This window comes from Saccopteryx bilineata, chromosome 2, assembly GCF_036850765.1.
Source record: "Saccopteryx bilineata isolate mSacBil1 chromosome 2, mSacBil1_pri_phased_curated, whole genome shotgun sequence".
Classification (NCBI taxonomy): domain Eukaryota; kingdom Metazoa; phylum Chordata; class Mammalia; order Chiroptera; family Emballonuridae; genus Saccopteryx; species Saccopteryx bilineata.
The window spans coordinates 249,916,727-249,936,959 of record NC_089491.1 but is presented as its reverse complement, the minus strand read 5'-3'; the positions used below and the strand labels follow the sequence as shown (position 1 = coordinate 249,936,959).

The 20,233-nt window shown below is 49.5% G+C and overlaps 3 protein-coding genes across 6 annotated transcripts in view; all 3 read right to left on the bottom strand.

Moving 5' to 3' along the window:
* CABIN1 (calcineurin binding protein 1) overlaps window positions 1-8,144 on the bottom strand; it is a 156,954-nt gene extending 148,810 nt beyond the window's left edge. For both annotated transcript variants that reach the window (XM_066260010.1, XM_066260011.1), the window contains exons 1-3: window positions 7,791-8,144; window positions 989-1,065; window positions 48-140 (exon numbers count right to left, since the gene is read on the bottom strand). In XM_066260010.1, coding sequence (XP_066116107.1) covers window positions 48-140; window positions 989-991 — 96 coding nt within the window. In that variant the 5' untranslated portion in view covers window positions 992-1,065; window positions 7,791-8,144. The remainder of the gene's footprint in view (window positions 1-47; window positions 141-988; window positions 1,066-7,790) is intronic.
* A 2,424-nt stretch (window positions 8,145-10,568) lies between these two features.
* LOC136323197 (D-dopachrome decarboxylase) lies at window positions 10,569-11,923 on the bottom strand. The gene is made up of 3 exons (XM_066255017.1): window positions 11,733-11,923; window positions 11,227-11,402; window positions 10,569-10,813 (listed from the first exon to the last, which is right to left on the bottom strand). Exons 1-3 carry the CDS (start codon window positions 11,838-11,840, stop codon window positions 10,741-10,743), a joined length of 357 nt encoding a protein of 118 aa, XP_066111114.1. The 5' UTR covers window positions 11,841-11,923; the 3' UTR covers window positions 10,569-10,740.
* Window positions 11,924-13,823: 1,900 nt separating this feature from the next.
* On the bottom strand, window positions 13,824-19,607 carry LOC136325508 (glutathione S-transferase theta-3-like). Of its 3 annotated transcripts, none has more exons than XM_066260009.1 (5): window positions 19,349-19,607; window positions 17,962-18,049; window positions 17,223-17,373; window positions 14,765-14,941; window positions 13,824-14,462 (listed from the first exon to the last, which is right to left on the bottom strand). In XM_066260009.1, exons 1-5 carry the CDS (start codon window positions 19,458-19,460, stop codon window positions 14,316-14,318), a joined length of 675 nt encoding a protein of 224 aa, XP_066116106.1. In that variant the 5' UTR covers window positions 19,461-19,607; the 3' UTR covers window positions 13,824-14,315. The 3 variants fall into 3 exon arrangements, with proteins under 3 accessions (XP_066116106.1, XP_066116105.1, XP_066116104.1); XM_066260008.1 differs by having other exon boundaries at window positions 13,824-14,433; window positions 14,765-14,911; XM_066260007.1 differs by having other exon boundaries at window positions 13,824-14,433; window positions 19,349-19,606.
* Window positions 19,608-20,233: the final 626 nt, after the last annotated feature.

Genomic DNA, 20,233 nt, shown 5'->3' with positions numbered 1-20,233 from the left:
AATGAGAAGCAAGGTCTACCTGCAGATGAAAACCATGGATTATATACCTGGGCCTCCTTCGTCTGGGTTTTGTGACTTTTAAAGCTTCCTTCATGATCATCCTCAACCGTGGAGCTGGCATTTAAAGCTGCAATTCGAATCTAGAAACAGAGGTTTGAGGAAAGAAAAGATTTGCTTTTAGATGAGATGTCACTTGTCTCTTCAACAACACACAATTAATACAACTCTGCTCCATAGTCTATTCTGCCTTGAACAACTGTGGCCTTCTCAGAATATAGGGAATGAATAATAAATGATCTAGTAAAAAAAAAAGTGTTAGATAGGACTAACTAAAAGGGTCTCAAGGTCTGGGCCATTCCCTGATAAATGTTAAATGCAATACAGTATTTTGCAGACCAGAAGTAAACAGGATGAGCTTGACAGGAACTCAACTGATAATATAGCAAACTGCAAAGAATAAATTAACAAGTAACTGACCAAATAGTGTATATAAGCAATGACTAAGCCTCCCTTCATGAGACAGCTTCAGCTATTAATCCTGTGTCCTTTACTTGCTGCAAGTAATAAAACCACCTTGGAACAACATTGTTCTTGGACAGAGCACCCCAAGCGGCAAACCCCTTGAGTTTAGTAACGGAAGGACCAGAACATGTCTGGGAAGATCATACCAATCCATTCCGGGAGCATGTCCTGGGTACTGTCCACTGCAAAAGGAACAGAGGCTAGAGCTACCCAGCAATGACCCAACATAGAGGAAGACTCAGGAAGTGGAATAACAGATTCCAACAAAATGAGTTAACTTTGTCTCTTTCTAGCAACCATGACAAGGCCCTGCAAGCCACTTCAACAGGTCAAGTTGTGCCAACAGGCAGGAGGAAGGCTACCCATAGTGAGAGTCTTCAGGGTCCTCTCAGGAAAATGCCCCTCACCCCAGGAGTTAAGTAACAGAACAGTGACATCAGCAAAATAGGCAAGCATCAGTCCTTACCATACTCGAGAGCTTCAGCACTACCGCTCAGCACAGCTTCCCATCTCCTGTGGAGGCTGCACCAGTCCACAAGTCTCCTAGAGAGGACACAGACAGACCAAGGGAGGGTCCATGAAGAGCGAAGAATGTCACAATGCCAGGGGTCCACCAGGAACCAGTCTCCAAACCCATGGGCCTCCCCAGCTCTAGCCACATAGGTTGGTGAGTGACTGACTGGGGACAGCTGTGTGGTCTGTCACACAGGGAGCCCTTCAGTCCCTCAGCTTAAGCATGTGCCCTTGCAAGGCAAGGCACCAGGTGTCATGACACAGAAGAGTGAGACAAACTCCTGTCCCCAGGGTTTACTGCTCAGCAGACACAATGGATCTATAAACAATTATTTTTTTCAAAAGTTGCATAAAATAAAGAGAAGCAAAGCAACATCTAAGGGTGGAGAAGAACAATTCATTAGAAGGGATCAAGAAAGGTAAGGGAGTAGAGTAAGCCCTTGCTTCAGCCTCCAGAAAGGGACAGCACAGCAGTGGACTGCGGTGAAGCAGAGGCAGGGAGAGCGGGGTGGCAGACAAACAGGGGCCAACAAGGGGCCTGAGAACAGGGGTGGGTGTGGAAGATGGGAGGGTGCTGTGCCAGGGAACCAAAACTTCATTCCGTAGTAGAGAATAGGGGAACCACTGTGAGTTTTCAGGAGGAATATACCATCTTTAGAAATATTGTATAAAGAAAAAAAATTAGTGCTGACAGACAAGTTTGAAATCTGCAAAAATGACAGAATTGGTGAAGATGTGGAGAAATCAGAACCTCATACACCAGATGGGAATATGAAGTGGTGTAGCCACTGTGGAAATCCGTCTAGTGGTTCCTCAAAATGTCAGACAGAAATTCCACTATTTGGTATCTACACAAGAAAAATAAAAATGTCCACACTAAAACTTGTTCACTGTGTTCACAGCAGCATTATTCGTAACAGCTGAAAAGTGGAAAATCCCAAATGTCTATCAAACGATGAGTGAATAAATAAAATGTAAGTACGTCCATACAATAGATTATCATTCAACATAAAATAGACTAAACTGACTGATTCACACTACAACATGGATGAACTGTGAAAACCTTACACTAGGCCCTGGCCGGTTGGCTCAGCGGTAGAGCGTTGACCTAGCGTGCGGAGGACCCGGGTTCGATTCCCGGCCAGGGCACACAGGAGAAGCGCCCATTTGCTTCTCCACCCCTCCGCCGCGCTTTTCTCTCTGTCTCTCTCGTCCCCTCCCGCAGCCAAGGCTCCATAGGAGCAAAGATGGCCCGGGCGCTGGGGATGGCTCTGTGGCCTCTGCCCCAGGCGCTAGAGTGGCTCTGGTCGCAACATGGCGACGCCCAGGATGGGCAGAGCATCGCCCCCTGGTGGGCAGAGCTTCTCCCCTGGTGGGCGTGCCGGGTGGATCCCGGTCGGGCGCATGCGGGAGTCTGTCTGACTGTCTCTCCCTATTTCCAGCTTCAGAAAAATGAAAAGAAAAAAAAAAAAAAAAAAACCTTACACTAAATGAAAGAAGTCAAGTCATAAAAGCCACATATTGTCTAATTTATATGAAATGTCCAGAATAGGCAAATATATAGAAACAGAGAGTAGAGAGTGGGGGAGAGGGGCAAATGGGTAGTGACTACTAGTGGGTATGAGGTTTCTTTCTGGGATAATGAAAATGTTCTAAAACTGTGGTAATGATTACACTCTCTGTGACTACACTAAAAACTACATCTGACGCATGTGAACTGCATGGTATGTAAATTATGTCTCAATAAAGCTGTTATTAAACAGAGATGCTAGGAACCTGGAGGAGCAGTGGCAGTAGGGATAGAGGGGACACATTCCAGGAGGTAGACTCACAGTACTGGACACCTGGGAGGCTGGGAAGAGCAGCAGTGATTCTTACTTGAGGAGCTGGATAGGAGAGGGCACCAATAAACAAGCCAGGGAGGATAGGAGGAGCCAGAAAAGTCCCATCTGAGAGGCTGGCAGAGGCCCTGGAAGGACCCAACAGGCAGTGGGAACGGACGTTAGCAGACAGACTGAACACATGCTCCACTTCCATAAAATAAAATGCCCACTACTGTTGCCAACACTGCTTACAGCAATGACTTCTAGCATGGGATTTCACAATGGGTGCTGAGCTCTCCAAGGTCTTACAAAAAAGGAAGTGCAGCCTTTTTCACAGACCAGGAAGACTCAAACCTCTCCTAGGCTGATAGCTATTTTATCTCCTAGGTTCAAACTCAGAAAACGAATGCTGTTGATTAAGTCTGAAAACTGTTTCACCATAAGGTATGCCATGATGGACACAGTGACACAATACAATGTGAAAAATAATAAGAGAAAAGTAGAAACTATAGCATTAAAACCCTGCATCTAGCTATTATTAACAAAGAGAGAGAGAGAATAAGTGTTGGCAAGGACAGAGAGAAACCAGAACTCTGTGCATTGCTGCTGTGGAAAACAATATGGTGGTTCCTCAAAAAATTAAACATCAAGTTACCATATGACCCAGTAATTCCACTTCTGTGTATAATACCCAAAATTGAAAGCAGAATCTCAAAAAGATATCTGCACACCCATGCTCTTGGTAGCATTATTTACAAGAGTCAAAAAGTAGAAGCAGCCCCTGGCCGGTTGGCTCAGTGGTAGAGCGTCGGCCTGGCGTGCAGAAGTCCCGGATTCGATTCCCCGCCAGGGCACACAGGAGAAGCACCCATCTGCTTCTCCACCCCTCCCCCTCTCCTTCCTCTCTGTCTCTCTCTTCCCCTCCTGCAGCGAGGCTCCACTGGAACAAAGATGGCCCGGGCACTGGGGATGGCTCCTTGGCCTCTGCCCCAGGAGCTAGAGTGGCTCTGGTCACGACAGAGCGACACCCCGGAGGGGCAGAGCATCGCCCCCTGGCGGGCGTGCCGGGTGGATCCCAGTCGGGCGCATGCGGGAGTCTGTCTGACTATCTCTCCCCATTTCCAGCTTCAGAAAAAAAAAAAAAAAAGTAGAAGCAACCCAAGTATCCATAGACAGATGAAAGAATAAACAAATTATGGTATTCCGATAATGGAATATTATTCAGACTTAAAAAGGACATTCTGACTCATGCTACAACATTGGTAAAACTTATATTATGCTAAGTGAAATAAGCCAGTCACAAAAAGACAAATATTGTGCCTGACCAGGCAGTGGCGCAGTGGATAGAGTGTCAGACTGGGACGCCAAGGACCCAGGTTCGAGACCCCCAAGGTCACCAGTTTGAGCGCGGGCTCACCTGGTTTGAGCAAAGCTCACCAGCTTGGACCCAAGGTCACTGGCTCGAGCAAGGGGTTACTCGGCCTGCTGAAGGCCCACAGTCAAGGCACATATGAGAAAGCAATCAATGAACAACTAAGGTGTCGCAACGAAAAACTGATGATTAATGCTTCTCATCTCTCTCCGTCCCTGTCTATCTGTCCCTATCTATCCCTGACTCTCTCTCTGTCTCTGTAAAAGAAAAAAAAAGAAAGAGAGAAAAAGACAAATATTATATGATTCCATTTATATGAGGTATTTAGAATAGGCAAATTCATAAAGATGGAAATGGAAAGGTGGTTACCAGGGACTGAGGGAGGGGAATAGGGAACTATTGTTTAATGGGGAAAGAGTTTAGTTTTGCAAAATGAAAAGAGTTCTGGAGAAGATGGTGGTGATGGCTGCACAATAATGTAAATGCACTTAATGCTACTGACTGTATAAACTTAAAATAGTTAAAATAGGAAATTTTGTTATGTATATTTTACCACAATTTAAAAAAACCTACAGATAACAAATCAATAGAATAAGAGTTTCCGCCTGACCATGTGGTGGCCAGTGGATAGAGCATCAGACTGGGATGCAAAGGACCCAGGTTTGAAACCCTAAGGTCGCCAGCTTGAGCATGGGCTCACCAGTTTAAGTAACGGGTCATTGGCTTGAATGTGGTCATACACATGACCCCATGGTCACTGGCTTGAGCCCAAGGTCGCTGGCTTGAGCAAGAGGTCACTCACTCTGCTATACCCCCTGCCCCAGGTCAAGGCATATACGAAAAAGCAATCACTGAACAACTAAGCAGCTGCAACGAAGAACTGATGCTTCTCATCTCTCTTCCTATCTGTCTGTCCCTATCTGTCCCTCTCTCTGACTCTCTCTGTCTGTCAAAAACAAAAAATAATAAAAGAGTTTCCAATAAAGAAAGTTCAATGTGTTTGCAAGGTACAAAATGCTATTCCCAATAAAGTCTCTGTCAAAAGGTGAAAGCAACCCAAGTGTCCATTGACAGATAAATGGATAAATAAAATGTGGTGTATACATACAGTGGAATATTATCCAGCCTTAAAAAGGAAAGACATTCTGCCACATGCTACAACATGGATAAAACATACATTATGCTACATAAAATAAGCCAGTCACAAAAGGACAGATAATACATGATTCCATTCATATGAGGTACCTATATTAGGCAAATTCATAGAGATAGAAAGTAGAATGGTGGCTGCCAGGGCTGGGAGAGGGAATAATGGGAAGTTAATTTTAATGAGACAGAATTTTAGTTTGGGAAGATAAAACATTCTAGAGATGGATGGTGGTGATGACTGCACAACAGTATGGATGTACTTAATGTCACGGAACTGTACACTTAAAAATAGTTAAAATGGTACATTTCATGTAAAGTATACTTTACCACAATTTTTCAATAACCCTGAGGACAAAAGCCTGATAGAAAAATGGGGAATATATATGAACAGACAATTCAAAAAAGACATACAACTAGCTTTCAAACATAAAAATAAAGTTCAGAGGCCTTGGCTGATTGGGTCAGTGAATAGAGCATCAGCCCAGCGTGCAAACGTTTCTGGTTCAATCCCTGGTCAGGGCACACATGAGAAGCGACCATCTACTTCTCTTTCTCTCTCCTTTCCCCCTTCACCTCTTACAGCCAGCGGCTCGATTGGTTCGAGCATCGGCTCCAGGCGCTGAGGGTTGCTCGGTTGGTCAGAGTGTCGACCGCAGGCACTGAGGATAGCTTAGATCAGGGGTCCCCAAACTTTTTACACAGGGGCCAGTTCACTGTCCCTCAGACCGTTGGAGGGCCGGACTATAAAAAAAACTATGAACAAATCCCTATGCACACTGCATATATCTTATTTTAAAGTAAAAAAACAAAACGGGAACAAATACAATATTTAAAAGAAAGACCAAGTAAATTTAAATCAACAAACTGACCAGTATTTCAATGGGAACTATGCTCCTCTCACTGACCACCAATGAAAGAGGTGCCCCTTCTGGAAGTGCGGCAGGGGCCGGATAAATGGCCTCAGGGGGCTGCATGCGGGCCGTAGTTTGGGGACCCCTGACTTAGATGATTTGAGCATCGGCCCCAGACAGGGGTGGCCAGGTGGATTGGGGTCGGGGTGCATGTGGGAGTCTGTCTCACCATCTCCCCTCCTCTCACTTAAAAAAAAAATTCAAACTCACAAATAATTAGAGACAAAATAATTATTTTTTTTTATTGATTTTAGAGACAGAATGGAAGGGGAACAGAGAGAGAACAGGAGGGGAGTGGCAGGGAGAGATGTGGGGGGAGAGAGGGAAGAAGGCAGGGAGAGAAAGATGTATTCATTTGTTGTTCCACTTAGTTATGCATTCACTGGTGCTTCCCATATGTGCCCTGACCTGGTATCCAACCCAGCCTTGGTGTTTCCGGACAATGCTTTAACTGACTGAGCTAACTGGCCAGGGCTGAGAAATAAAAATTTAACAGTACTGAGATAACATTTCTCACCCATCACACTGGCAAAAATTGTAAGGTATGACAGCACACTCTGTTGGTGAGGCTATGGAGAAACAGGCAATGTTCTCATCCATTCCTGGTGGGAATCCTACTTGGTATAATCCCTCTGGAGGGGAACATGGCAATTACAAACCCATCTGTCTTTCAACCTAGCAATTCCACTTCTAGGAATCTGCCCTGAAGATGTACCTCCAACAATATGAAATTACATACACACAGGGTCATTCATCACAGCGGTTTGTAATTGCAAGACACTGCAAGCAACCTAAATGGCCATAGATATTTGAGTGGGTAAATAAACTATGGTACATCCACAAGAGGAAGTAATATGCCACTGTAAAAAATTAATAAGGGCATGCACGCAGCAACATTATTCATAATAACCTAAAAATGGAAACAAACCAAATGTCCATCAATGGCTAAATAAAATGTGGTATACCCAAACAATGGAATATTATTCAGCAATAAAAAGTATGAACTAACAACCTGTATGAACCAGGAAAACGTTACGCTAAGTAAAAGAAGCCAGTCACAGACTAGCACGTGTATGTTTCCATTTACATGAAATGTCCAGGATAGGCAAACCTATTTAGATTGATATAAATAGTTTTACATTTACAATAAAAGTTTGCCAACCTCAAACGAAACCATTCTAAGGATATTTTAATTCAAACCAGTTATGAAGCACACAGAAGGCATGGAACCTTAGCTGCACGGAATCCCACCATCTGGGTTACAACCTTTAGTAATCCTGGCCCCAAAGAGGTAAGTGGCTCCCAAAACCACTTGTGCAGACACCTAAGAGAGTAAGTAAGTTCAACTAGCCTGGTCCGCCTCCTCCAGGGTGGCACTGTAGTCAAAATTTTCAGTCTGGAGTCGAGCTGACCCACTGGTTGGGTGAGTGACTTTGAACAACTCACTGCACCTCTCGGTCTGTTTCCCTTACCCCTGTAAATGGTGGTAATAGCACTCACCTCGCGGGGCTGCAATGAAGGTGAAGTGAAAGGACGCCGGTCGAGGCTTTGCACCTGGCAGACGGCGAATCAATGGTGGCTCTTGCCGTTGTTACTGTGAACCACTCCCGAGGCCGGAGCTCGTTCTAGGTACCCCAGGGCGGCGGCAAGAGACGTAGAATGGTCCGTGGGGCACCCGGAAAGCCCGACCTCGTCTCTCCCTTTCACCCGCTTCTGCTTTACCGACTGCGTCCGCACCAGCCTCGGTCCCGCCCCCAGTTTAGCAGACCCGCTCCTCAACCCTGAGGGCCGCCTCTAAACCCGCGGCCCAAGAATTCACCAGGCGTCTCCACGGCAACTGCCAGTTCTCCAGACCCCCCCGCTACAGCCGGCTGCGCGCCTGACAACAAGGCGAGCTCCCATTGGCTCCAGTGCCGGCTTCGCCAGCCAATCAACGAGGGCGCACGCGCCGCTCGGCTGCCGACCTGCTAGCTAGAATGAAGCGGGCGACCTTCGGAACCGCTCGGAATGGGTTGGCGCTTAGTGGTGACCGATCCTGGATTTTGGCTTCAGTCCTCGCTTTTCTGAGGCTTGGAGCGCCAGCTCGCAGTCGGACTTTGGGCTCCACAACTTGTAATACTTGGGAAGCGCTGAGCTCGGTGCCTGCCCCCCAGCAGTCGCTAAATGATCTCAGGTGTTATTGTTACTACCTGGCAGGTGCTCTGAAGGCAACGGAAAGTTGGGGAACACTTCAGAGAGAACCAGAGGAACAACAATATTCTCTTTCATATTACCTGTACCTCATCTCTTCTGAAAAGAATTGGAAGCCCCCAAAACAATCAACTATTGAAACAGAAAAGAAAGAAAGAAACCAAGACCCGGCAAATGAATGTCCAAGGAGGGAGTGACAATTTCAAAGCCCAACAGTGGGTCCAGTGTGGAAAGATTTCTAACAAATTCTCTGCCTGAGAGAGGTTACTCTCTTGGGAGCTAAGCAGTTTAGGAAACAGTTTCACACTGTGGTTGAATGTTACGGCTTTCTCTTTAACCTCAAAGACAGTAAAATGAAGAATTCAGTCAGTTCAGTACAGTAAACCTTTAGATATGCCAGGAGTTACAATAATAAATGCTTCACCTACATTGATCTTGAGAGTATATATAGGCCCTGGCCCGTTGGCTCAGAGGTAGGGTGTTGGCCTGGTGTGTAGAATTTCCGGGTTCGATTCCTGGTCAGGGCACACAGGAGAAACGACCATCTACCTTTCCCCCTTATTCTTCCCCTCCCGCTATGGCTGGAATGAGCTAGTTGGCCCTGGACACTGAGGGTGGCTCCATGGCCTCACCTCAGGCACTAGAATAGCTCAGTTGCCAAACAATGGAGCAGCGGCCCCATGTGGGGGGGGCAGTTGCCAGGTGGATCCCAGTAGGGGCGCATGTGGGAGTCTGTCTCTCTGACTTATCTAGCCTTGGGAGGGGGCAGTGAGCTGAAGCATAAATAGATGGTTTCAATGGATAACATGCAGGCTTGGATGTAGCTCCCACCCCTAAATTGTACCTTGACAGATGATCTGGAATGAGTTGAAAAAAGATGGGAAGGGTGGCCCAAGCAGTAGGGAGCTGTGTGGCAAGGGTTTGGAGGTGAGAAACAGTGCAGCCAAGCACGAGCCACAGGCAGCACAGTATTACTATGGGGCAAAGCTCAGTTTCAGTGTGGAGAGATAATGCTGGAGAAGGGAGAGGGGCCAGTCCCACAGCAAACAGATGACATCACTCACTAGAGTGGTGGTAAGAGTTTAAGGTGGAAAGACCAGATAGGAGGCTGTTGTTGCCTTATGGTTCTGGCAAGGGTTAGGCCTGGATCCCTCCCATTCATTAATATGGGAAGCAAGACACCTATCTTGGCAGAAGAATGAGTCCAGAAACAGTTGGGATAGGTTGCCAGGGGAAGGAACTCCATGAGAGAGAGGAAAGGGGGGAGGAGAGAAGGGAAGGGAGAGAAGCATCAACTTAGTTGTGCATGTATTGATTGCACCCTTGGGATCAAGTCAACAACCCCAGTTCTTTGGGTCAAGGCTTTATCCACTGTGCCACTGACAGGGCCCAAGCTCTACCTTTTAATGAGTCCTTAGCAGAGGTCTGGTTCAAACACAGCAGGGAGACATGTCCCTATGGAAACTGACTATATTAAATAGTGAGACTGAAAATCTGAATTTGATATTTTACTGGTGCATGAAAGACAAGGGTGATCAAATGTTTAACTGTGTCTGGAAACAGTTGTCTGTACTGTGTTTATGCTCTAAAATGTGAAAGCATGATATGGTATTAGGGGAGGGGAGGAGATCCCATTCATTCAGTTTCTAATGGCAGACACTTTCTAAGTTTGCCATTCTGGGATATAGGTTGTACAAGGTACACAGACAGCTAGAGAATTCTGAGCAAGACTCATGTGAGAAGATGGGAGTTTGGGAATGCCTGTCTTCCCTGCCAGGCACAACAGTCTATAGGCAGGGAACTACCTAGGCCAGCCCAGAATAAAGACAGGAACATCTGGTCAACAGTCTACAGGAAGCCCCAGGCTGTCAACACCCCCTACCCCCCAGCAGCCTGCACATGGGCATGTAGAACTGGGCCTCCAGGCTGAGCCCTCCATCTTCCAATTTGAATAGCCTAAATACATGAAACAGAAACCCTGAAGACAGGAACTATCCCATCTTCCAGGTTCCCTAAGGTCCCCACCTCATAAACCAACCCCACTGCCCAGGGTGGACCAGAATGCCTTGGTGGGATAAAAAAGTCATGTTTGAAAGATGAAGCTCTCTTCATTTATTTAGCATGAAGAAGAGGATTGTGAAGTCACAGGCATGTCAGCATGTGAGAGTGCCAGAAGATGGTATCTACCAGGCCCTCTGCCAGGAGACCTCTTTGGAAGAGGTGGCCAGCTCACAGATGTCCTGGATGTACTCCGTGTCAATCACAAAAAAGTCATGACCGTCCCTTTCTTCCCAATCTGCCAGGGCTCGATGGGGAAAAAGCGGATAACAATCCTTAGGGGGACAGAGAAAAAGATGTCATTAGCTATGTGGCCAACACCTCGTATTGCAAGACCCTTAGGCACCATGAGCTCCCAGACCAGCCTGCCTTAGCCTACCAGGTATTTTGCAAGCCTGCCTCACTCCATTAGTGTTCTCCCTCCAACAGGGCAGTGGGAATGTCAAGGGCGTGATGGTGGTTATACATCAGCCTTGCTCACCCAGAACTACACTCGGCCAGAATTTCATTCAATTCTGCTAAAACTCTAAAGGTGAACCCACCACCAGGGGCCCTCCCCCAGAACACTAGACATTTCTAGAGTAAAGTGAGGAATTTACTTTTTTCCCTTAGGAGGGGCCCTGACTTGAAATTATGTCCCCCGGTCTCGTAGCATTCCCAAGAGTGTCCTCTTCCTACCCCTACGCACCGGTCTTGGCTCAGTTGCAGCTCTTTAGTGAGGAACTCGAAGAAACGGGAGCTATGGCCACGGTTGTCCTCCGCCGTGCCCACCACACCGATGGAAGAGACTATAAGCTGCACACCGGGCTCGGCCGAGCCATCAACCACCATGGCAAGGCCGGACCGCACCGTCACGTTCACGCGCTGAAGGGCACAAAAAAGTTTCGCCTGAAGTCAGTGCAAGCCAGACTGGTGCTGAGGACAGGGAAGCACGGAATTGGAGACACGGAGACACGCGGGCCACACGGAGTCAGGGCTAGGGGTATGGGACGGGGTCCTGGGAGGTCACGTCGGAGTCATGGCTGGGGAAGACGATACTGAGCAGACACGGGGGATGGGACCGCGAGAGGTCAAAGCTTGGTGAGTGTCCCTGGGAAGGGGGGTCAGGGTCACCGTGGGGAAGTCGGAGAGTGGAAAGAGCCCGACCCCTGGTCCATCAAACGCCCAGCCCGCTGCTCCCCGGCCCACGCTCACGTTCTCGGGTTTGCCCAGGATGGCGGCAGTGGCTGCGCAAAGCCGCTTCTCCAGCCCCGCAGGCACGCGGCCAGCGGGCAAATTTGTGTCCAGCTCAACGAACGGCATGTCGGGTGGGTAGGCGTGCGAGCTGCAGCCTCGGAGAAACTGCAGAAACCAGACGGTGTACCCAAGACTCCGGACTGGGGAACAGGGCGGGGCGCCACGGAAACCGGGCTCTTCATTGGCTCTGCAGGCACACAGCGCCTCCCGATTGGCTACCTAGGCTGCACCGGCCTCAGCTGACAACCTTCGTGGGATCTGGCACAAATTTCCGGAAGACATATTGCCTGCTAGCCAGGTGTAACCCTCTCTCGCAAGTAGGCATTGGCAGAACCATGGGAGGCCCCCCGCGCCCCCGCCCCGCCCCGCCCCGCCCCCGCCACACTGGCCGCGGTTTTCCGTCTCGTGTGGCTTTCCAAAGCGCCGCGATCTTCTCCTGCCTAACGCATTTATTTTATTTTTTTTACAGAGACCGAGAGAGTGATAGATAGAAACAGACAGACAGGAACGGAAAGAGATGAGAAGCATCAATCATCATTTTTGTTGCCTTCTCAAATGTGCCTTGACCATGGGCCTTCAGCAGACTGAGTAACCCCTTGCTCCAGCCAGCGACCCGGGGTCAAGCTGGTGAGCTTTTTGCTCAAACTGGAGACCTCGGGATCTCGAACCTGGGTCCTCCGCATCCCAGTCCGACGCTCTATCCTCTGCGCCACCGCCTAGTCAGGCTGCCTAATGCATTTAAACACAGGTCTGAACACCCCCAAACACACACATACCTGTAGGGGCTTTCCCTATGATCCCCCCTAATACCGTTACATCGTCACAGAGAATTTCTAAAAATTTTAATGAGTTGCCACCACTTCAAATTTAGGCAACTTCATGTTCGATATGCAAATCTGCACTCTTGATCAGGAGACCTAGTATCACGTGTGGGTTACATGTGGGATTGGGCAGCGATGCTCAGATTCGCTGAATCCCTGCTTGGCCCAGACATCTGACTTGGTGTCCTCTTGTGCCTACAGCAACTTGGCCTCAGAGTAAGAACTGCCCACCAGGGGATGGTAGCCAGGTCCCAGAATAACCAGCAATGTTTACAGTACCTTTTATCTTTTTTTTTTTTTTTTTTTTTTTTTTTTTTGGTATTTTTCTGAAGCTGGAAACGTGGAGAGACAGTCAGACAGACTCCCGCATGCGCCCGACCAGGATCCACCCGGCACGCCCACCAGGTGGACTGTGATCAGGGTTACAAGTAGGCCTGGGGGAGCAAGGCCTCTCAGCAACACCTCGAGGACCAGGAAATAACCTGGGACTTCCCTCCCTTCAAGGAGGTTCATGCACTAGCCTATATTCCACAGTGGGTGAAAGCATCACTCCAGAGACCCAGGAAAGAGGCCAGTCCTCTGACATCTCTTCAGAGTCAACTCCAATCTCTGACATGTGCTCAGCCCAGGGTGCATGGAATCAATTTCCTGCCAGGAAAAAAGGAAGCAAGCACTAGGACTGGAGAGACTGGGCTGGAGAGGTCAAATTGTCTTCCTGGAAAAGTAACATGGTGACAAGTGCCAAAAGATGGGGGAGGGAGCCTAAGGGGAGTACCAGGCAAAGAAGGTGAGGAAGAGTCCTGTAAACAGAAGAATCAACATGAGCCAAGGCCAATAGGCTAAGGCTTGGAGAGGGAGCCTGGAAAATGATGGGTTACTGTGTGCAACCAGCAGCAGGGGGAAGCCTGGAGGTGTAAGGGCAAAGCCTGGATGCAAAGTTCAATGACCTGACTGACCTCAAGGCAGAGAGGCAAAAAGTTTCAAACAGAGAAAGGACAGGGTCAAATATGTATTTACTAAAGTGCTTTCCAGAGGTCAAGTGAAAGTTGGAGTGGAAGGGGCAAGAGTGGAATAAGGAAACAGACAAAAGAAGAAACACAGGCCTGATGTATGGAGGGACTTGGGAACCAAAGACTGTTGCAGGGTGTCTTTTCTCACGGCCAGGGAAAGAGGCAGCTTTGTCTCTTTATTTTTTTTATTATTATTTGTGTGTGTGTGTGTGTGTGTATATTTTTCCGAAGTTGGAAATTGGGATGCAGTCAGACAGACTCCTGCATGCACCCGACCAGGATCCACCCGGCATGCCCACCAGGGGGCGGTGCTCTGCCCTTCTGGGCCGTTGCTCTGTTGCAACCAGAGCCATTCTAGCACCTGAGGCAGAGGCCACAGAGCCATCCTCAGCGCCCGGGCCATCTTTCCTCCAATGGAGCCTTGGCTGCGGGAGGGGAAGAGAGAGACAGAGAGGAAGGAGGGGGGTAGGGGGGGAGAAGCAGATGGGCGCTTCTCCTATGTGCCCTGGCCGGGAATCGAACCCAGGACTCCTGCACGCCAGGCCGACGCTCTACCACTCAGCCAACCGGCCAGGGCCTTGTCTCTTTATTTTGACAACAGTCTCCATCATCTGCTGCAAGCCCCGTCCCTACTCAATGCAACAAAACCTGTATCAAGGGCTTCAGCTTCTCTTTCATGGCAGTGTCTGCTGGAGGCAGGTCCTTGGCCTTCATGACAACTTCGTGGGCCTCCTGGAAGAGGTCCTTCCCCACCGCAGCCTCCACGCGCTGGCGCCAGGCGGCCAGCTTGGGTCGGCTTTCAAAGACCTGGCAGCCGGCACTGACAGGCTATGGGAAGAGGGAGCCAGGTGGAGGGGCTGGCCATGGTTGAACACAAAAAACATGACATGGTTTAGGGATCCCTCAGGTGGATTTTCTGTCCTCTGCCCCATGTGTGAGAGGCTAGGGGTTCTCTCCCAGGAGACATTTGAGAAGCTCCTTAATATCCCTGCAAGGTGGGGTTTTAAAATCCCATTTTACAGATGAGGACACTGAAGCACAGAGGAGGAATTGATTGACCTAGGGTGCCACAGCTAGAAAGGGCAACATGAACTAGTACATTGGCTCCCTCCCAGGACACCCCAATCCCTAATGGGCCACCCCACCTAATGGCACTCACATGCATCAGCTCTGTAATGGCCACCAAGTCAGCCATCGAGATGTGGGGACCAGCTAGGAAGTCTTCATCCTTTAGGAACTTGTCCTCAAGTAGCTGCAGGCACCAGTCAAGCTCGGCCAAAGTAGATGCCAATGTCTCGGGTGCCACCTGTTCACCCAAGATCACAGGGCACATCATCTGGTGGGTGGGCAGGCAGGAGAGGGCTGAGTTTCTGCTCAAAGCCAAACCTGGTTTCTCTCCTCATCTAATTTATCTAATTATCAGTTCTTCAGATTTCTCCTTGCTCCTGCCTACCCCTTTCCACCCATTGCCACCAACTGTCCAGGCCTCATCTCCTACTCACACAAGGACAACCTCCGCCTCTCCCTGGGTCCTCACACAGAGCTGCCAGGAGGACCTTTCTGCAATCTCAGTCTGCCCATATCTTTTCCCTGCATAAAGCCTTCCATGGCTCCCACTGCCCTCACCACAAAGGCCTCACCACCAGGCCCTCACCAGTGTAGCTGCCATCCTCCCCCACGTTCCACCTCCTACCACACCTAGACTTCTCAAATGGGAATGTACTGGTGATCCCTGTGGAATATGGTTCAAGTGCACATTCCTAATCAGTGTGTTTGGATGGTGCCTGAGACTGTGTTTCCAACAAGCTCCCAGGTTATGCTGACGCTCCTGGTCTGTGGACCACCACACTTTTGAGGAGCAAAGGTCTACACTCACTCTACTTGACTTCTCTCCACTCTGCACTCAAATGCACCAGGTCTGCCCCCACCAGCTTGAGGGGACTCCTCCCCCAGCACAATGAGGATACTTTTAAGGCAACGGAAACCTACCTTTTGCCAAATGGCCCTTCAAAACCGTGCTACCGCCCTGGCCGGTTGGTTCAGCGGTAGAGCGTCGGCCTAGCGTGCGGAGGACCCGGGTTCGATTCCCAGCCAGGGCACACAGGAGAAGCGCCCATTTGCTTCTCCACCCCTCCGCCGCGCCTTCCTCTCTGTCTCTCTCTTCCCCTCCCGCAGCCAAGGCTCCATTGGAGCAAAGATGGCCCGGGCGCTGGGGATGGCTCTGTGGCCTCTGCCTCAGGCCTCTGGTCGCAACATGGCAATGCCCAGGATGGGCAGAGCATCGCCCCCTGGTGGGCAGAGCGTAGCCCCATGGTGGGCGTGCCGGGTGGATCCCGGTCGGGCGCATGCGGGAGTCTGTCTTTCCCTGTTTCCAGCTTCAGAAAAATGCAAAAAGAAAAACAAAAAAACCGTGCTACCCTGCCTGCAGCAGAGTATAAGCCTGCTCATTTCACATTCCCTCACATACAAAAGGCACCCACTGTGTACCAGCACTCTACAAATAATTACTCAGGGTACACATTTCAAAAACACTTGATGAGTAAATATGGTACACATGTGCTGTTTTAATATACATTTGCTTGAGTTTTACTGAAGTTAAACATGTTTCCATCCATTTATGAACCATTTTTCTCTTTCCATTAAATCCCTGCTGGCTTGCTTTGCCTATTTTCCTCCTGTGTCTGTCTGATGGATTTCTAAGAGTATCTTAAATATTAAAAATGTTACTTCTGCCTGACCAGGCAGTGGCGCAGTGGAAAGAGCGTCCGACTGGGATGCAGAGGACCCGGGTTCAAGACCCTGAGGTCGCCAGCTTGAGTGCGGGCTCATCTGGTTTGAGGAAAAGCCCACCAGCTTGAACCCAAGGTCGCTGGCTCCAGCAAGGGGTTACTCGGTCTGCTGAAGGCCCGTGGCCAAGGCACATATGAGAAAGCAATCAATGAACAACTAAGGTGTTGCAACGCGCAATGAAAAACTAATGACTGATGCTTCTCATCTCTCTCTGTTCCTGTCTGTCTGTCCCTGTCTATCCCTCTCTCTGACTCACTCTCTGTCTCTGTAAAAAATAAATAAATAATGTTACTTCTTTCTAACATATCTTTGCCAAGATCTTCCCCAGTTCTTTGCTTGTTTTCAATTTAATCCTTTTTGTCCTTGCACAAAATTTCATTCTATGGGTCAAGTCAACTGGGCTTTTCTTTTAAGTCTTCCACTGATCTTAGACTTAAAAATCCTTGCATACCCAGAAACCTGATCTTTATTGAAATGTCTCCTCATTTTTTCCTAGTTTGACTTTTTTCACATAACACCTCTCTATCTGGAAAGTATGTGTGTAAGCACAGTGAGATTTTTTTCTCCCCCAAAAGGCAATATTCCCAGGCAGCCTGGAAAGGGGCATAGAATTAATTTCTAGCAGTTCTGTAATTAAGGCACATTGGATAGTCACTCCCTGGCTCTGCCTCAGTTTTCCCCCTGAGAAACAAGTTGGCTGTTGTCTCTGGCACTCTAGAATTTAGTGTTCTAAGGTTTCAGGTCTGGACAGAATGTTTTAAACAGAAATCACAGCCCCCTGAGCATCCTGGGAAGGGTCCCTCCCCTCACCAACCCCCAGGGCTCACCTTTTGCCACATGGCTCGAGTGCAGCTACTCCGCAGAGCTGTGTGCTGCCATGCCAAGTACTCATCCACACGGGCGCGAGCCTGCAGGTCCTGCGGATACCAGTGGTCGGGGGCCTTATACTTTCGGCTAAGATACAGCAGGATGGCCACACTGGAAGGCATGGCAGGAATGAATGAGATGTCCCAGTCACTTTTCAGCTACTCCACAGGGGCCAACCCCTGGGTAGGACAGGCCCCTTCTCCTGGCATGTTTTTCACCAACTCCTGTAGGTGGCACATTTCACTATCTCCATCCACCATGCAGAGTAGAAATGTGAGGGTCAAAGAAGTTAGGTGACTTCCCAGAGTCACACAGCTCTACACTGAGTCATCCTACAATCTGAAGTAAGGGTACCAAGTCAAAAATAAAATGTTATGGGATTTCAGAAGGGGGGATTCTCAGAGAAAGCTTCTACAAAAATGGGGGGACCAAGCATGGATACTGAAGGATGTATCTGGAGGTACTGGATTACCATTCCCCAACACAGCCAAAGCATAAATATGACAGGAGCAACACCAGATGGCCCTCCCAGCCCTGGCACCTCTGCCCACTTCCAGCACTCTCCACCCTGGGGCTAGCACAGTTGCTCAGGGTACATAAGCCAGGATCCAGGCCATCAACAGTGAACACACTGATGACTGACTGATGATCCAGGCCATCCCCACATGGCCATGTAGCAGTCCAGGGACCCACCATTACCTCTCAGCCAAGGTGAAATCCCCATCCTTCAAGGCTGGCACCTTCCTCAGGGGGTTCACCTGGGCAAAGGCATCGCTGTGGTGCTGGCCTGTGAAAGAGACCAGTGGGGCAGTGAGGAGAACCCTGAGCCCCCCAAGGTCTCTGTGTTTCTCCACTCAGCATCCAGGACCTTTCTGAGGCCCCTATCCAGGTGGGGCACCATTCCTGTTTCCATCCCCTTGAAACCTGGGCCAAGCAGCATTCTAACTTGTGCCTGAGAAAAAGGTGATTTCTTGAAGCTATTCTGTACATACATAGAGCCAGCCAGTTCAATCCATGTCAGACACTACAGCTCACCTCCTGCAATCTGTCTTCTTATGCTGGCTGAGAGACTGGTCCACACCCCAGAGCTCCAGCCATACCTGTCTCTAGCCCTCAGCCCATCCTTGGTCTCACTAGGAACTCCTGCTCCATTCAGCCACTCAGCCTCCAGCAGCTCAGTTATTCTTTCTTTCCTGTGCCAAACCTTCAAGGCTCCTTCCCCAAAGGGGGTTCCCATGTTTGACTCAATTCTACCTACCTCCCCAGCCCCAGCCAGTGCTAAGGGTATACCAGTTACTGTGCATGGAATCAGACAACCTCAGTGGAATCAGGCTCCAGTCTAGCCATGGGCTCACTGTGGGCCTCTTTGCCCTTCTACTGAGTGGACAAAATTACCCCTGCCCAGTTTCCCTCCACAAACATCCTGTATGCCCAACCCCCACCTCAGGGAGGGCTGGAAAGACAGAGCAAGGTGACAGCGTAGCAGCTGGAGGCCCAGTCTGGGGGCACCAAAGACAGAAGGTGGGCAGGCTCAGCCAGGCAGGGGCCTCCCTCCTGGCCTGCCTAAGGGGCTCTGGATCTGGAGCTTGCTCTATTATCCAGTTATAGTCCTGCCTCCCTTACCAGATTCTGTAAATATGGAGAGGACCTAGGCAGGGGTAGGTAATAGTAAAGAAGAAACCAGATCTAGATGGAACAACCTTCTCCTCCCAGCAGATGCAGAAATTCAGAGATGGCAGTACTCCTACTAGTAAATGAGGAGGCAGTTTCCTTGTTCTCCTAAGTGGCTATGTGAAGATACTGGGGCACTCACTCCACTTCCCCATCCTCACCCCAAACCCTAACAATCTCTATCTGTCTCGCTCCCCCTTAACCTCTATTTTAAAGAATGCTTAGTTTTCACTTGGCAAAGGTCGACACTTTTTAAAAATACACAACTGAAAACGGATGCTACGTTTCCACGTTGGAGAGTCTGTCTTCCTATCTGTCTGTACTCGCAGCCCGACAGTGAAGCGGCACCGGTGGGAGGGGTCGGTCTTGCACTCAGGCGATCCAGACCCCCAAAGGGCTGCCTGCGGGGGCTCACCTTTGAGCAGCTCAACGGTGCGCAGCTCGAAGGGGATGTCGTTCTTCTTGGCGAAGATGTAGACGGCGCGGCAGGGCTGGGACAACAGGTCCAGGTAGAGCTCTAGGCCCATGATGCGGGTGGCAGGCAGACCGAAGGGGAGCGGAGGCAGTGATGAGCAGACCCAAGGATCATGACCGTAACTGGAACGGCGGAGGAACCGCCCAGTCTCCAGACGCCCGAGCCTACAGACGCGCGCATACCCCAGCCCGAGCCCCGATCACGCCCTCCCCTCCTATTGGATAGCTCCGGAGAACTTTGAACCAATCAGCAGCGTTGCAGATCTCCCTCCTTCTCTTTTTTGGGCTCTGGCTGCGAGGCTCTTTCTTGGTGGGGTGGCAAAGGGAGACCTGGTACTCTGAGCGCATTCTCTCAGCCAGTTCACACCCCTTCTCTGGATCTCAGTGTTCACTTTGTCAAGTGGGACAGAGGGAATGGGAATGGGAAATGGGATACCAAGGGCTCTCAGCACACATCCTCAGTGAATTTAGGCCGCCTCTGCCATTCTGGTAAAAGGTTGAGAAAGGAAGGAAATTGGAGTCCCTGAGAACACCAATGGAGGAGGAGAAAGGAGGGGCAGCAGCCTCCCCTAGGCCTGGTGCCCAGTGTCCAGGGTGGAGGCTGGGAAGGGTGTCTGGACTTGCTGTCTGCAGAGGCCTAATGAACATTCCAAGAAAGAATTAGCTGCTCCTCCCCAATCCCTGGAACCATATTCATTACACTTCAGTTAATCCCTCCCTGGAAGCAGAAGCCCAGTGGGACTCATCTAGAGGTTTGCACCGGGGGCCTAGAACTTCCCTACTTGTTCAGCGGGGACAACTCCCTTCAACTGTGGCCCTGGAGCTC